General features: G+C 63.1%; 1 protein-coding gene across 1 annotated transcript; it reads left to right on the top strand.

The window, feature by feature from the left end:
* Positions 1-2005: 2005 nt before the first annotated feature.
* Positions 2006-14406, top strand: EIF4B (eukaryotic translation initiation factor 4B). The gene is made up of 15 exons (XM_072847291.1): positions 2006-2081; positions 6539-6676; positions 7570-7778; positions 9912-10028; positions 10314-10368; positions 10753-10896; positions 11412-11522; positions 11826-12005; positions 12105-12339; positions 12614-12732; positions 12838-13051; positions 13241-13308; positions 13518-13605; positions 13882-13954; positions 14217-14406. The coding sequence occupies exons 1-15, from the start codon at positions 2069-2071 to the stop codon at positions 14292-14294; spliced, it is 1842 nt and encodes a 613-aa protein (XP_072703392.1). The 5' UTR covers positions 2006-2068; the 3' UTR covers positions 14295-14406.
* Positions 14407-15624: the final 1218 nt, after the last annotated feature.

The raw sequence follows: 15624 nt of genomic DNA, 5'->3' as shown, positions 1-15624 counted from the left end.
GGATGGACGGACAGACGGACGGATGGGTGGTTGGATGCTGATGGGTGGATGGACGGATGGACGGACGGACGGACGGGTGGATGAAGGGATGGATGGACAGATGGATGAAGGGATGGATGGACAGACGGACAGATGGGTGGATGAAGGGATGGACGGACAGACGGGTGGGTGGACAGATGGACAGACGGGTGGATGGGCGGATGAAGGGATGGACAGATGGGTGGGTGGACAGACAGACAGGCAGATGGATGAATGGGTGGGGGATGGACGGATGGCTGCACAGACGGACAGAGGTGGGTGGATGGACGGACGGACAGACGGACAGAGGGATGGCTGGGTGGGTGGGTGGAGGGAGGGGGATGGACGGACAGATGGGTGGGTGGGTGGATGGACAGACGGTCGCGCAGATGGGCAGACAGACACGCAGACGGACAGCCGGGTGGATGGGTGGAAGAAGGGATGGAGGGATGGACGCACAGACGGATGAAGGGGTGGGTGGGTGGACAGACGGACGCGCGGATGGACAGCCGGGTGGATGGACGGACAGACAGCCGGGCGGACAGACGGACGAGGAGTCGGGAGGTGGGGGTGGATGGGGGGGTGCGTGGATGGGGTTGGGTGCAAGGACGGGAGGGGTGGCGGATGGACGGACGGACGGGTAGCGGACAGACGGACGGACGGAGAGCAGACAGACGGAAGCCAGCGCTGCTTCTTGCTTCCCACCAGCTGCGCCCACAGGAACGGGGGCCGGTGGGAGCCGGTGGCTGTCCCCGTCCCTGTCCCCGTCCCTGTCCCCGTCCCTGTCCCTGTCCCCGTCCCCACGGAGCTGCCCCACGGGCATGGCCCCCCCGGGGCCCCCCCCATGTCGGGGTGCATCTCCCACCCCCCAAAACAGCCGGGGGGACCCCAAAACATCCCCGTCCCCCACCGGCACCGGGGTCATGCCCCAGCTCTGGCCGCCATCCCGTGGCTGAGCCGCCGCTGCCGGCCGGGCCACGGGGGAACGGGCCGGGGGGTTTGCTCTGCACCCCACAAGTGCTGCCCCATGGCGGCGACCCATGGCTGTGACCTACAGCTGGTACCCACAGCATGCGCCCCATGGCTGTGACCCACGGCTGTGACCTACAGCGGTGCCCCATGGCTGTGTCCCACAGCTGTGACCCACAGCGTGTGACCCATGGCTGTGTCCCACGGTAGTGCCCCATAGCTGTGACCTACAGCTGGTACCCACAGCATGTGCCCAACGGCTGTGACCCATGGCGTGTGACCCACGGCGTGTGCCCCATGGCTGTGCCCCAGGCCCACAGCTGTGCCCCACGGCTGTGTCCCACCACAGTGCCCCATAGCTGTGACCTACAGCTGGTACCCACGGCTGTGATCCATGGCCGTGTCCCACGGCGGTGCCCCATAGCTCTTACCCACAGCATGTGCCCCACAGCTGTGACCCACGGCTGTGCCCCATGGCTGTGCCCCACGGCGGTGCCCCATAGCTGTGACCTACGGCTGGTACCCACAGCATGTGCCCCACGGCTGTGACCCACGGCGTGTGACCCAAGGCTGTGTCCCACGGCGGTGCCCCATAGCTGGTACCCACAGCATATGCCCCACAGCTGTGACCCACGGTGTGTGCCCCACGGCCGTGCCCCACGGCCGGGCCCGGCTCAGCCCCCAAAGCTGCTGTGCGAGGGGGGGACGCGCCGCGCAGCCCGCACCGCGCCGGGCCGTGGGTGCCCTTGCACGAGTGCGGGGCCGTGGGCCCGTCGTGTCGCACGAGCGCCCGCCGTGCACCGCACGAGAGCCGCCAGCGGGCGGGCAGCGGGGCCCTGCGCGCCGCTCCGGGGCCGGCGGGGCCGGGGGCCGGTGCCGGAGCCTCGCCCGGGGGTCGCGGGCCCGCGGGTGCCGCCGCCTCGCCCGGGGACCCCGACGCCCGATCGCGGCGCGGGCGGCGCCGCCAACCGCAGAATCAGCCGCTCCCCACCCGACCCCGCCCCCTCCGGGGGGGGGCGTGGCGCTCATAGTCACGTGACGGCACCATCCGGGTCCTTTGCCTTCTCTGCCTCTTCCCAACATGGCGGCTTCAGGTGAGCGCTGCGCGGCGGCGGCGGGGCCCGGCGGCCTCGGCGGGGCGCGGCCGGCGCCGATGGGTCCCCCCTGACCGCACCGGGCGCTGCCGCTCGCCGGGGGGCGACGGCGGCGGGGCCGGACCGGGCGGGCGGCGGCGACGAACCGGCCCCCCCTCCCCTGCACACCCCCCCCTCCCCCTCCCCCCGTCCCCTCAGGGCCGGCGCGCGCGGCCGCTCCCCCCGCCCGCCTCCTATTGGTGGGGGGGCGCGCGCCGCCGGCGGTGATTGACGTCCGGCGCGGGCGGGGGGGCGGGAGCCAGATGGAACCTTCGGCCGCGTCACTGCGCAGGCGCGGGGCGGTGCGGGGGGGGGGGCAGGGCAGGGCGGCACCCACGTGGGTGCGCGGCGCGCACGCGGTCGGGCGGCCGGTACCGGGGCGGGGGGGGGGGGCGGTACCGGAGCCTCCCCCCCTCCCCTTCTGCCCGGGTCCCTCCGGGTCCCTCCGCCCGGGCCGGCACCGCCGCCCCTCGAGTCTCCTTGGGGCCGCGGGGGGGGCGGCTCGGCTCTGGGCCGGGGGCGGCGGACCCACCGTGCGGGGCTCCCCCGCCCCGTCCCCGGTGTGTCCCGCGCCTGCTGCTCCCGGCGGTTTTCCTCCGTAAGATGGTGGCCGGGCAGCGCCGGGTGCAGGCAGGAGCCGGGCAGCCATCCGAAGGGGCGGCTCTTTCCTTGCCCGAACCCCCCCCCAGCCATTTTTCACCTTTTTTTCCCCCCAAATAAACCCCCCGTCGGTCAATCCGCCGCCCGGCGAGAGCGTCGCCTTCCCTGCAGCCCGACAGCGCCAGCCCTCGGGGATGGAGCCGCTCTCTTCCAGCCACCAGCGCCATTTGGAGCCCAGCGAGGCGAGGGGGGAGAAATGCAGAAATTATTCCCTTCCCCCCCCCCCCCAAAATCTCTGCGGTTCCCCCAGCCGGCGTGTTCGTGGCCACCCAAAACCCGGCCCCGCGATGGGACGTCTGCCCTGCGAGGCTGCGGCACGTCGGGAAGCCTTAAAGCAGGGCAGAGGGGTGAAGTTGGTCTCGCGGGGGGCAAGCGCGACGCTGCCGAAAGGCGAGGGCTCCCTTTGGGCTCGTAAAGCTGCGGCGACACCGAACAGCCCCTTGGTGGAAGGGTGGATGCCAAACGCCTTCGCCCTTCTCTGTAGCGCAGGGTGGGCATCGCTCCCCTTCCTTCTCTGACCCCCAGCAGCCCCGCGGAGCGGGCCGGTGGCCCGGCCCGGCAGTGTGTGGGGGGCTTTTGGGCGCAGATCGCGGCCGCAGGACTCTCCGCAGGGTTCCACAGGCCCCCTTCGGTGTCAAAAACCACGCGTGGAGGCTGACCGAGCCCCAGCGCCTCACCAGGGGGGCTCAGCTGCCCCTCGGCGGGGTTCAAACCAGCGGGAAGGGACAGGTTTTGCGTGGGTGGGGTTTTCCCCCCACCCACGAGGTGGGGTCGGCAGACAGCGACGCCGTTGTCTTGTGACAGAAGCTGCTTCACGCCATCGGCTCCTGCTCGGGACTCGTCGGCCGTTTGATGCGGCTGGAACCCAGCCTGCTGCTTTTCGGATCCGGTGTCGTTTGGGAAGCAGTGTCGGCATGACACGACGGTAGAGCACGCCGCCCAGCCTCCCTTCCTTGGGAACGGCGCTTGTCTCCGGCAGGAGAGCGTTTCTCCTTCGTTTTTTCCAGGCGGTCGTTGCTGCCGCTGCTCTCCCAGCATTTTTATCCGGCACTGACGTCATCTTTCCATGAGTTTCCCCTTGGCAAACGGAGCTTGAGCCATTCCAGAGGGCCAACAGGATTTAACGGCTTCTGGCCTTTGCCTATGGATCGGAAGATGGGAAAGGCTTGCTGTCCCGGAAACCAGCGGCAAAATTTAGGGGGTCCCAGAGATGTTTGCAGCTGGCGGTGAAAGCCCGGGGGGTTCCCGGGGGTTGGCGAGGTCCCTGAGCAGCGCCTGTAGCTCGTCACCCTTCCAGATACAGCCGCTAAGAGGGGGCTGAAAGGTGTCACCCCCTGAGGTCAGGCGTTTCTGGGCTGGATCGGAGCTCTCCCTGCCAGGCTTTACAGGGTCCTCGGGGCGCTGCCTGCTCTCCCGGGGCTGTCGGAAACCATTTTGCCTGCTCTGTGACCGGCGTGGAGCAGCTCCAGGGAGAGCTGTGGGGGTGAGAGGTGTGGATGTCGCTGGGTCACCTCCCCACGATGGCTCCGCGTGTGTTTGGGTTCCTGGGGGAAGCGTTTCCAGTCACCCGGAGTCCCGAAGCCAATGCTGTGATGGCCACGGGAGCGGGAAGCGGCCGGAGATGCGAGAAGACGACCGAGCGTTGCCGAGGTCTTCTCCAGAGCGTGACCAGGATCTTGCCATGAGGAGACTACGATTCCCCGACCAACGGGGCGATGGTTGGAGCCGGGGAGAGCAGCCGCCACGCGTTTCCCCATCGCTGCCGGTGCCGTTCCGCATTGTTTGGCTCTCACGGCTTTACCAAAACCGCCCGGAGCGGAGCTGTGGGATGGAGCACGGCTGGAAGACCCGAGCAGGCCTGAAGACGTCGACAAGGCGTGATGGCTGCCTGGGGAGGCTGCGGGCTCGAGGAGATGGTGACAGGGGGACCCGAGGCTGGGGATTGATGTGCGGCGGCTAAAAATAAGGGTGCGAGCTGCCCTTGGGTTTCCTTTCCGCCCTAATAGTTCTCCTCCGACTGGTGCGGGTACGGCCCAGGCAGCTCTGAACACAAAGCCTTGGGGTTCGCTGGCGGTTCAGGGGAAGGGGAGGATGGGGGTGGGACTGGATAACACGTCTGGGGGCAGAGCCGGCCAAACCGCAGGTTAAAGGGTCATTTTTAGGCTCGGCTCTTCTCTCCGACCCTTCCGGGGTCTTGGTGGATGTTGGGAGTGAAGATGTGGCGAGAGTGTTGGAGAATGGGAGCTCCCCGGTGGCATCTGGGAGCTCCCGGTGTTGTCGGAGATGCTGGGAGAGAGGGCGGGACGGCTCCATCTTCCCGGTGCCCGGCTGAAGGAGCAGCGTACGGTTTCGTGCTGCTTTAAAACCCGGGCTGAGACCGAAGGGGGAAGAGCGGGACCCAGAAAATGAGGATCTGGGGTGGGGGGGGGGCTGGGAAGCAGGACAAGGGCCCGGTGTCACACACAGGCGGTCGATCCATACCTGGAGCCTCTCACCCTCGTTTCCCTGCCGGAAGACGCTGGCAGTTGTTACATCGATGCTGGTGCAGGGATTTCTGTGGAAGAAACCATTTTAAGCGCCGTTCGGTGAGCAGTCCCTCAGCTCTGAGCACTGGCAGGCGAGCGTCGGCTAATTGGAGATGGCAAACGAGTAGCCTGCGAAACTCCCGCGTCTGTCATTTTTATCTTCGTTAAGGCTGCTGCGACACTTCACCGGTTAATTATCGCACTCCCCAGCCCGCGGCCTGCTTAGAGATTATCTGCGTGAAGTCCAGCAGTCCCAAAGTTTATTATTTTTTGTTAACAAAGATAAGAGCCCGTGTTTTCAAAAGCAATTAGTGGTTTCGCGTTGTTGTCGCTGTAGTATCTTTCAAAGCAACCCGGCTTTTCTTTCTCCTGGGAGAGCAGAGCTGACGTGCCGCTTAAAAACCCTGCAGAGGGGGTGTCCCAAGTCACTGGGGGTGTCTGAGCCCCCAGTGCTCTGCCCAGAAGTGTTTTTGCTGGTAAAGGCACCGTTTTTTGCAGGTAAAGGTGCCATCAGCCTCTGCTCCATCCGGCAATGCCGCAGGGGGGCAGCAATTCCTTCCGCAAGAAAAAAAAAAAAAAACCACTGAATTTTGCAACTGCATCATAACCCACCTTCCTAAAAATAGCCCGGCTTCCCCGGCACTGCTGGGAGGTGTCGCAGCCTGTCGCGACGCCCGGCTTCATCAGGAGACAGCGAAGGCTCGGTGAATAAACACCCTCTGGCCGCTCACAGCTCCGGTGGAGCTGAAAAAAATCCCCAAGCCAGAGGAGCTGGGAGATTCGTTAAGATGTCGGCGAGGCCGGCCAGCTTCTGGCTCCGGAGGGATCCCAGCGGCCGTGGGATTGCCGTGCCGTGCTCCGCTGCGGCCTGGGTGGAAGTGGGATGGCTTCTCCCTCTACCACCTCCTCCCCTGAAATCAACAGCCCCCAGGGAGGTTTGCGGGTACGGCTGACCCCCAAAACGTGAAGCGTGAGTGCGCTTCGAGTGATGGGAGCCCTGAATCTTGTCTGTGCTGAATTTGAGGCTCTTATCCCTTTGGAAATAGGAAAGAAATCGGGATGGGTTGGCCAGCGCCTGCGTCTCGGTCGCTCGTGTCGCGTCTCGGTCGCTCGTGTCGCGTCTCGGTCGCACCCACCGGCCACCCAGACCGCTCCTCTTTCCCCACCCTGCCAAAACCAGGCCATTCCCGGGCGTCGCTCACTCCCGTCCCTCTCTCTTTCTCTCCCCAACAGCTAAGAAGAAGAACAAGAAGGGCAAGACCCTCACTCTGACGGACTTTCTGGCAGAGGACGGTGGCGGTGGCGGTGGCCCAACCTATATCCCCAAACCCGTCAGCTGGGCCGATGAGACAGACGACCTGGAAGGAGACGGTACTGTCATTTCCCGGCTCGCAGGAGTACGCGGCTCCCAAATCAGTAAAACACCGATCCCAGAAGTCTCTTGGCTTGCGGCGTTAAAGGAAGAAGCGCTCCGCTTCTGGCTTCCTCCTGGGGTTTGGGGGATGCGGAGGCAGTTTGTCCGCAGATAGATCCTTCCCCTTCTGTCACCGCTGCGGGGGGAAAAACCGGGTGGGAAGTATCGGTAACCGCACCACCGCCGGCTCCGGGTTCGGCCGTACCCTCAAACGGCCAGCGACCCGGAACGACACACCCAAACATCCTGAAATTTGCTGATTGTTTCTTTTCTGGGGAGTAATTAAGCTCAGAGAGCAAACCGAGTTCTCGTTAATGACCGAGAGTCGCAGTCTGGTGAAGGGGGGGAGAGATTTGCACCCCTGCGGGGAACAGAAATGGGATAAAGAGCTTTTTGTCGGCGTAACCGGAGCAGGGAAGGCAGAGGGTGGGCAGATTCACCGAAGGCCAGGAGTTTACCGGTGAGCGTGGTGACCTCTGGCTCGGCAGTCGCAGGGAATTCTCCCTCTAAAAACATTAATATCAAGCCGTGGTATTTTTCCATGGTGATTCGAACAAGAATTAATCCTGGGAAGGTTTAATGCTTTATTAAAAAGGGTCACCAGCATAAATGATCGCTCGCCCTTGCGGTTTGAGCCTGCCTCAGTTTCCCCTTAGGGGCCGCTGGTGCCTTTTGGGCAGCTTCTTTCACACTGGGTCGAACAGCTCGGGCGGGTGAATTTCAGGGCTTTAAAGCGCAGCTCCTCGGCCGTAACGCCGCCGTCGGCACCGTGCGGCGAGGATGATGGCGTTCGGCAGTCACCGGTCTCCAGTTGGGTGGGTTTTGGGTGATTTGCTGAATTTCTCTCTAGTTTCCACCACTTGGCACAGTAACGATGATGACGTGTACCGGGCCCCTCCGATCGACCGCTCCATCCTGCCCACCGCCCCGCGGGCTGCTCGGGAACCCAACATAGACAGAAGCCGCCTCCCAAAATCCCCCCCTTACACCGCCTTTCTGGGAAACCTGCCCTATGACGTGACGGAAGAATCCATCAAGGACTTCTTCAGAGGACTCAACGTGAGTAACGGCTTGGAGCCCGGGCTGGGCGGCAGGGCAGGGTGGTGCTGGGGGTAACGTGGGCCGTTAAAAGACCACGATTTTGGATGCTGTAATCCCCCTTTGCGCTCCGCCGGCTCCGTGTGTTGGTTCCTGTTTCGCTGCGGATCGGCTGAGGCAGCTCCCGGCTCCTGTTTGTGTCCGGAGCTGGCTGTGAGGGGCAGATTCCAGACGGCCGCGGCTGTCGGATTCCTTGATCTCAGGTGAGTCACTTGACTACCGGCGAGCAAGTGGCTGTTCCCAGTGTTTCAGCCGCAGCGGTGACGGAGCAAGAACCCTTTTAAAGCAGGCGGCTGGTGTTTCTCCGGTTGAACCAGGCAAAGAGAGGAGCTTGGGCTGGATCTCGGGGTGATCTTAGGGTGCGTATCTGGTGCCAGACGCCCACCCAGCTGCTCACTCGCTCCCCCTCAGCGGAGCAGGGAGAGGAAATAGGATGAGAAAGTTTGTGGGTCTCAATAAAGATGGGGAGATCGCTTACCAATTAGTCGCGGACAAAACGGTCTCAACTTGGGGAAAACTAAATTTATTACCGATTAAAATAGACTTGCTATCGCTATTACCTGCTCCAGCACCTGGAGCACCTCCTCCTCGTCTGAAATTTGCATTCCCTCTGCTGTTTCTCACTTTTTTTTTCCCCCCCTCCTCTGCCTGTCTGGCATTTTCTGCCCTTTCCTAAATACAATTTCGCGGAGGCACCGCAGACTTTGCTGATGGGCCCCAGTTCAGCCTGCGCTGGGTCTGGTCCTCTCAAGGGGTTTCCCAGCTGGAGCTCGCTCAAGATACGTCCTCCCCCATGGCCGGGAGCAGGAGACGCTCCCGGGTAGCCTGCGACTGCCACAACAATATTCTTGTTTCCCAGCTTTAAGAGTGTTGGAGCCCTTGGGTTGTTCAGGGCGGAGGTGGGGAGGAGGAAGGAGGGACAGCAAGCAGCGATGGGAAATGGCCGCTTCCCTCCCGGAAGGTCAGCCTGGGAAACGCAGCTGGAGTCCGGCATTCCCCGCGCGGCAGCGAGCCGTGCTGATGGCAGCAGATAGCTCCGCGCGGGCAGAGCCACGCTGCTTACTTTAATCTTTTATTTTCAGCTTGTTTTTCTAATCTTTCGTGCTTGCTGAGGCAGCATCCGCTCCTCCTCGGAGGGTAAAACTCTGCGTGGGTGAAACTCCTGTAGAGGAGGGAGCCAAGAGGCTGCAGCCCCGGCCAGATCTAGGCAGAGGGGTCTGCGCTACGCAGGAGAGTCGGAAGCGAAGCACGATGGTGGCCCTCGCCCTTGCAGAAGTCATTTGCTCCGCGTCCGTCGCTCGTTCTTCCTCCGCAGCCTCTCCCGGCGCTGGTCTTGAGCGGCGCTTCCTCACGTGCGGCTTGTCTGAATGCAATTTGTGCCTTCCCTTTGCCGGCGTGTAACGAGCTCCGCAGGCTGCTGCTGCTGCTTCCCGGGCCTCTGATCGGGGAGCGACTTGGGAGCTGCCGCGTTTTGGGACCCTAAATCCAGTGAGGAGGGGTTGTGGAAGGCGTTAGTGCAGCGGGATGTCTGATAGGGCCTGGAAGCGACGCTGAGGGCTTCGAGCGTGACGTAGAACATGCGACGTACAACCTAGCAAAGCCAGCGCGCAGCCCGAGGGCTCGCATTGAACACAAAAAGGTTTCGGTTGAACGCATCCGAAACTGATTTTCCACGGGGTTTTCTCAGGAGCCTGGGACGAGCTCTGAAAGCGGGCGGGATGCAAAGGGACGGCTCCTGCTGGCTTGAGGAGCCCACGGGGTTGGAGCCTTGTTCCTGGGGCGCAGAGCAGCCGTCGCCCGCTGAGCAGAGCTCTCCTGGCCCTTCACATCGGTTCCCGCTGCAGCTGCTGGAGATCTGCAGCTGGAAACCTCTCGCCGGTGCCAAATTCCTCCCTCCAAACGAGCGCCGGTGGCACTTTTAGTGCTGTGTGTTTGACGGGGGAGTTGAACCTCCCTGCTCGTCGTCGAGAGGGTTTATTCAGTCCCTTGATAGCAACGAGTTGCGCGGTCTCGGATAACTCGATCCTTGCCCATCGTATTAACGTCGGGCAGCAAGGACCTTAACGAGAGCTTTCCTCTTCTCTCTGACCGCAGATAAGTGCTGTACGTTTGCCGCGGGAGCCTACCAATCCGGAGAGGTTGAAAGGTTTTGGTTATGCCGAGTTTGAAGACATAGACTCCTTGTTCCAGGCTCTGAGCCTCAATGAAGAGGTGAGTCTAACCCCCGACGGATGGGACTGTGCGTGCAAGCCCATCCCCGGCCAGACCAGGCACGTTCCCGTGCAGCCCTGGATGCTAGAGATGCTTTGAGAAGGATTTTCTTGTAGAGCGGTGGCTGTCCCTGCTCGAGAAAGACTTAAATGGGGGGAAAAAAGTGCTTTTTAAGGCCATCAACCCGTGTTGTACAAGCTGCCTGTCCCGTGCTCAGGGATCGGCTCCTCTCGCCCCTCGGCACATCTTCAGGCCGCAGGGCTGACTTCTCACTCTTGTTTTCAGTCCCTAGGGAACAGAAGAATACGAGTGGATGTTGCTGATCAAGCTCAGGATAAAGGTGAGCATCCTGCCGGCTCACGATCTTCCGTTCACACCGGCTGTCTCGGTAACCACATCTTGCGCCGGGCTGGTGATCAGCCTGGCTAAGGAGGGAGGGATCGCCAGGTCTGAGCCCTGCCGCGGGCCAGGGCACGGGCTGGGCTCCTGCCTGCGCGGCTAGAGGGCCCGGCTGGGATGTTTTGCCGGCCGGCACTTACCTAACGATGATGCGTTGGTTCTTCCTGCGCCCCTGTGCTGTCCCTGTCGCACCAACCGACTCGGCCAAGGGCGTTCCAAAGCGTTGGCGGTTACTGCCGACACGGACGGGTGAACTCGGAGAGGCTGGGTTATGCTCTTGCTCGATTCACCTCGCGAGCTTAAATTTCCTTCCCCTCCCCGGCAGATCGGGACGATCGCTGCTTCGGCAGAGATCGGGATCGCTTCCGTGACTCGGAGAGGTTTGAGAGCGACTGGAGGGCCCGTCCTGCCACCACCGATAGCTTTGATGATTACCCACCCCGCAGGGGCGACGACAGCTTCGGAGACAGTGAGTTGGCGGAAAAATAACGCGTTCCTTCCCTTGCTGTCCCCTGTCTGAGGGGATCTGGACAATAACGAAGGATTCGGGCTCTTGCTTCCCTCCGCTTCTCCCCTGGCAAGCAGATTTCCTGCGGGATTTGGTGGTTGCTTCCCCTGCGTCTGTAGCCCAGAGCCGAATCTGCCGTATCTTTCCGTGTGGATAGTTCTTTCTCCTTTCCGTTGTTTCCCCTAAAAAGCTGCGTTATCCTGACATCCAGGTGTGCTTTATTCTGCTCCGTCTGTGACGGGATGCCGACAGAGCGGCCACCCGGATAGATTACTGTCAGGGCGAGCGGGGCAGCGCCGTCTGCCAAAAAGCAGCGGGATTTTCCTGCTTCATTAAGGGATTTGCGACTCTCTTACAGTAACGAGCGCAGGAAAATCCTTGCCGGTGTCCGTCACCTGAGCGTTCAGGGTAAAACGACGTGCCGGCTTCCTCCGAGCCGCCTCGCTCACGCTGGCCCCCCCTTCTCCTGCCTCCAGGGTATCGGGATCGCTACGACGATCGGTATCGTGATGGTCCGCGGAGGGATATGGACCGTGGCTTTGGGGGCAGGGATCGCTACGATGACCGCAGCAGAGACTATGACCGAGGTAGGATCTCCCCGAAGGATTGCTGGGGCGGAGAGGGTGAGGCTGAGACTTCGGCTGCCCCGTGTGGCCCAGTTCCCGTCCCGTAACCGGGGAAGCGGGGCGGAAGATGAGCTGTTCCTCTTCCTCTCCAGGCAACTTTAATCCCTGGCCTTGCTCTAGTCTTTACCAGAGCCCAGGTCTGGCCCAAATTTTAAGGCTGTTGTGTTAAGAAGACGCTGGCCTGTCAGAAGGCCTCCTGCTCTGCACCCCGCCGGCCCAGCAGGGATCGGGACTCACCGGGAAGGGTTTCCTCTCCTCCCTCAGGCTACGATTCCAGGATAGGCAGCGGCAGGAGGGCCTTCGGCAGCGGGTATCGCCGGGATGACGACTACCGAGGGTGCGGTGACCGCTACGAAGACCGCTATGACCGGCGGGATGACCGGATGGATAGGTGGAACTCCCGGGATGATTACGGCCGGGATGATTTCCGCCGTGAGGACAGAGGTAACGGCGTTGCTGGACGTTTCTGACCGCCCCTGGCTCCGCTGAGAGGGGCTCAGGGTGGGATTCGCGCTCACTCGTGGCGTCTTTGCTCCTTCCCAGGTCCCACTCAGAGGCCGAAGCTGAACCTGAAGCCCCGGAGCGCGCCCAAGGAGGAGGAGACCTCCGTGGCCCCCGCGCCCCAGTCCAGCCGGGCCGCCTCCATCTTTGGGGGGGCCAAACCGGTGGACACGGCTGCCAGGGAGCGGGAGGTGGAAGAGCGGCTACAGAAGGAGCAAGAGAAGCTGCAACGCCAGCTGGAGGATGACAAGAGGATAGAAAGACGACCCCGAGAGAGGTGGGCTGGGGCAGGGGCTTCCGCCCGCCCTGCGGCGGTGGGCTGTGGGCCTTCAAACCTGCCCGGTGCCCGGCGTCCCGGCTGCGGCGTGGTCCCTTGGAGCACAAAGCCAGTCCTGCCGTGGCCGCCCTTTCCCCTTGACCTTTCTTCTCGGCAGCGGGGCCGAGAACGCTTCTCGGGGTGCTCTAAACCCGCTTGCTAATCCTCTTCGCTCCCCGTGTTGTCTGAGCGGCTCCGGAGCACCCGGCTCAGCCCTCTTTCCCCTCCGGCACAGGCATCCCAGCTGGCGAAGCGAAGAGAACCAGGAGCGATCGCGGACGGGGAGCGAATCCTCGCAGACCGGCAACTCGGGGCCCCCCGGCACCTCTGTGGGAACTGGCCCGACAGGCAGGAGTAAGTAGAGGGCAGGGTGGCCCCGAGCCGGGCCCGGTTGTCACTCGTCACCCCTTTTGCAGCTTAACGCGCGACCCTACGTTCGTTTGTGTCTTTCCCCCGCAGCCACGCGAAGGAGGGAGAGCGAGAAGTCTCTGGAGAACGAGACGTTCGCCAAAGAGGACGATGCCCCTTCTCCCACCTCCAAGCCCAAGGAGGAGAAGCAGCCCCTGAAGGTGATGCCTGCGCCCCCGCCCAAGGAGAACGCCTGGGTGAAGCGGAGCAGCAACCCCCCCGCCCGCTCCCAGAGCTCGGATTCGGAGCAGCACTCTCCGATGAGGTTGGTGCCGCGGGGGGGGACGCACACGCGTCCGGGGCTTTAGCCCTCGAGATTTCCCCCGTGCCAGGAGGCTTAGAGCCGCTGGTCCGTCCCCATGTTCCTGTGGCCCGTCTCCTGCGGTAAAGAGTCCGCGGCGTCGGCGTTCGTCTTCCCAAGGTCTCGATGTTCATCGTCTTCTCTTTCCCGCAGCGGCAGCCAGACGGCACCGAGCCTGCCCTTGGAAGACGGGGCACCCCCGAAGAGCACCCACAGGAAAGGTGAGCCTGGGCCTCGGCCGACCTTGAGCCGCTCCGGGAGCGGCTGCTTTGCGACTCAAATCCCTGCAAACCCACCTCCAAAATCTCTTCCCCCGTCGTGGGGAAAGGGCGCGGGGCCCGGCCGACACAGGGGTCCGAACAACCTCCGGCTGCCCCCTCCCGGCTCGGGGCGCTCGGCGTGAGACCTCGCGGCCTTTTCTTCCCTCCAGGAGACGAGAACAAACCCGACGGGGGACGGGAGAGCGGTTCCAAGGTCCGCAGCGGGAGCTCCAGCCGTGGCCCGGGAGATTCAGATAGGTGGGTGACCCCGCGCTCTCCCCACGGCGGCCGCCCGGGCTCCGGAGGGGTCGACGCGTTACCCCCGGCTCGGGAATCGGGGCGTCGCCGCCCCCCCCCCCCCAACCCCAGCTCCTCCGCTCACCGAGGCGAGGCTGCGGAGTCGGGATTAAGACCCGGGCTGCGTTTAAAAACCCCGCAGGCCTGTGCCCTCCAGGGCAGGTCTCTTCCCGATCCGGTGGCGGGGAAGGTGCCGGTCGATGGCGCCTCGGGCTCAGGGGCCTCTGGTTCTTGCAGGAAAGAGAGCAGAAAGGATCACAACGCGCGACCTGCGTCTGAGCCAAAGAAACTTGACGAGAACCCCCCCTCCGTAAGCGCCTTCGGGGGGGGCCTTGGGGTGGGATTTGAGACCGGCGTCCGGCTCCCAGCCGTGCCGTGCCGCCCCGGGGTGGGAGTTATTCCCCTCGGATCCGGGGGGTTGGTTTTTGGGGTGGTTTTTTTTTTTTGGTCTTTCGGGGGTTTTTCGGTTCTTTTTCTCCACCCGATGATGAGGTAGAGGTGCGAGCGCCCTTTCCTGGAGACGCCGTAGAGCAGCTTCGCTTGGTGCGTAACAAAACTCTCCATCCCGGCAGTTCAGCCACGCCAGCAAGTACGCGGCTCTGTCAGTAGATGGTGAAGATGATGGCGACGATGAAGAATGCACCGAATAAAAACCTCCGGGCCTTTGCCCCGTCTCCCAACCCGCCGCCACCTTGGGATCATTTGGAGAATTAAAAACCAAACCTCTATCCAGACAAGACAGAAATAAAACCTAAAACTCAACAGCTCCTGGAGACCTTTCTTAAACTTCTTAAATCCAAAAAAAAAGAGAGAAAGTACCAAAAAAAGCCAAAAAAAAAAAAAAGGCAGGAATGTGATGCGTGCTGCTGCAGCCTTTAGCGTATTGGAGCGACCGGAGCAGCCTCCCCGGGGCGGCGTGAGAAGCGGGGTGTTTTTTTATTTCCCGAAGGAGAACCAGGGCCCCCGCTCGTCCCGCGGTGGGCAGGGGCTGCGGGGCGCGGGGGTGGCCAAGGAAGAGCTGGCCTTCCTCCCTCCCTCCCTCCTCCTCCTCCTCCTCTCCTCGCCAGCCTCAAACGGAGGAGTTCTGCGACGCCACCTGAAATTAAAAGCTGGCCTCGGAGCCCCTCGGCTGGGGTTTTTGCTGGCTCCGGCGGTGCGGAGCCGTACCCGTCCTCCGGGTCCTGGAAGTTACTTCCTCCTCCTCCTCCTCCTCCTCCCTCACACCTGCCTCCCTGCTGTCCCCCCTTTTTTGGGCACAAGCCGCCTGAAAACCTGGAATTGGGGCCCCACCTCGCCGTATTTGCAGGTTTTTTCCCCTCTTTCGGCAGCTCCTCGCCGTCACCCCAGCGAGGGGACGGTCCCCTCCGTGCCTTCCTGGTGACGCTTGCACGGGGAGGTCCCCAAACTCACCCACGCGTCCCCCCTTTTATTTGGGGAGAAAAGAGGGGGGGACCCCCGCCTGCTTTGCCCCCCCGCCCCGCAGCGACGTTGGGTTCATTTCAGCCGCTCTAGGGTGAGGGGACGGCGCGTGGGGACACGGGGATGGCGCGTGGGGACACGGGGACGCCCCTCTGGGGAGAAACGTGTAAAAATCTGTACAAAATCATCCCTGAGCGGGCGGGGGAGCCCTGGGCCCCCCCGGGTGATTTTTTTTTTGCCGTTGTTGGTTTCCCCCAGTAAAACCGCTCTTTACAATCCCCTTCGAGGCCCCAGTCCTGTCCCCGTCCCCCCCGGGCCAGCAGGGAGGTGTCCCCCGTGTCCCCAGGGTCCTTGGGCCCGAGGGGCCCCCCCAGCCCCGCGCCTTGGGCAGGGGGCGAAGCAGAGGCGAAACCCCCCGCCCGCAGCGCCCCGACTCCCTCCTTCCTCATCCTCCTGCCTCATCTTCCCTCCCTTCCTCCCTTGTCTGTCCTTCCTCCCTTGTCTGTCTTTCCTCATCCTTCCTCCTTCCTCGTCCGTCCTCCCTCCTTCCTCATCTTCCCT

This window comes from Ciconia boyciana, chromosome 27, assembly GCF_034638445.1.
Source record: "Ciconia boyciana chromosome 27, ASM3463844v1, whole genome shotgun sequence".
NCBI classification, from domain to species: Eukaryota; Metazoa; Chordata; class Aves; order Ciconiiformes; family Ciconiidae; genus Ciconia; species Ciconia boyciana.
The sequence above is the reverse complement of the archived record's forward strand: the minus strand, read 5'-3'. Positions and strand labels throughout refer to the sequence as shown.

Excerpts from the sequence above, each read along its gene's own strand:
- EIF4B (XM_072847291.1), top strand. Across the intron at positions 10,897-11,411 it reads CGACGACAGCTTCGGAGACA|GGTATCGGGATCGCTACGAC; the intron begins GTGAGTTGGCGG and ends TCCTGCCTCCAG. Across the intron at positions 12,733-12,837 it reads AACTGGCCCGACAGGCAGGA|CCACGCGAAGGAGGGAGAGC; the intron begins GTAAGTAGAGGG and ends TTTCCCCCGCAG.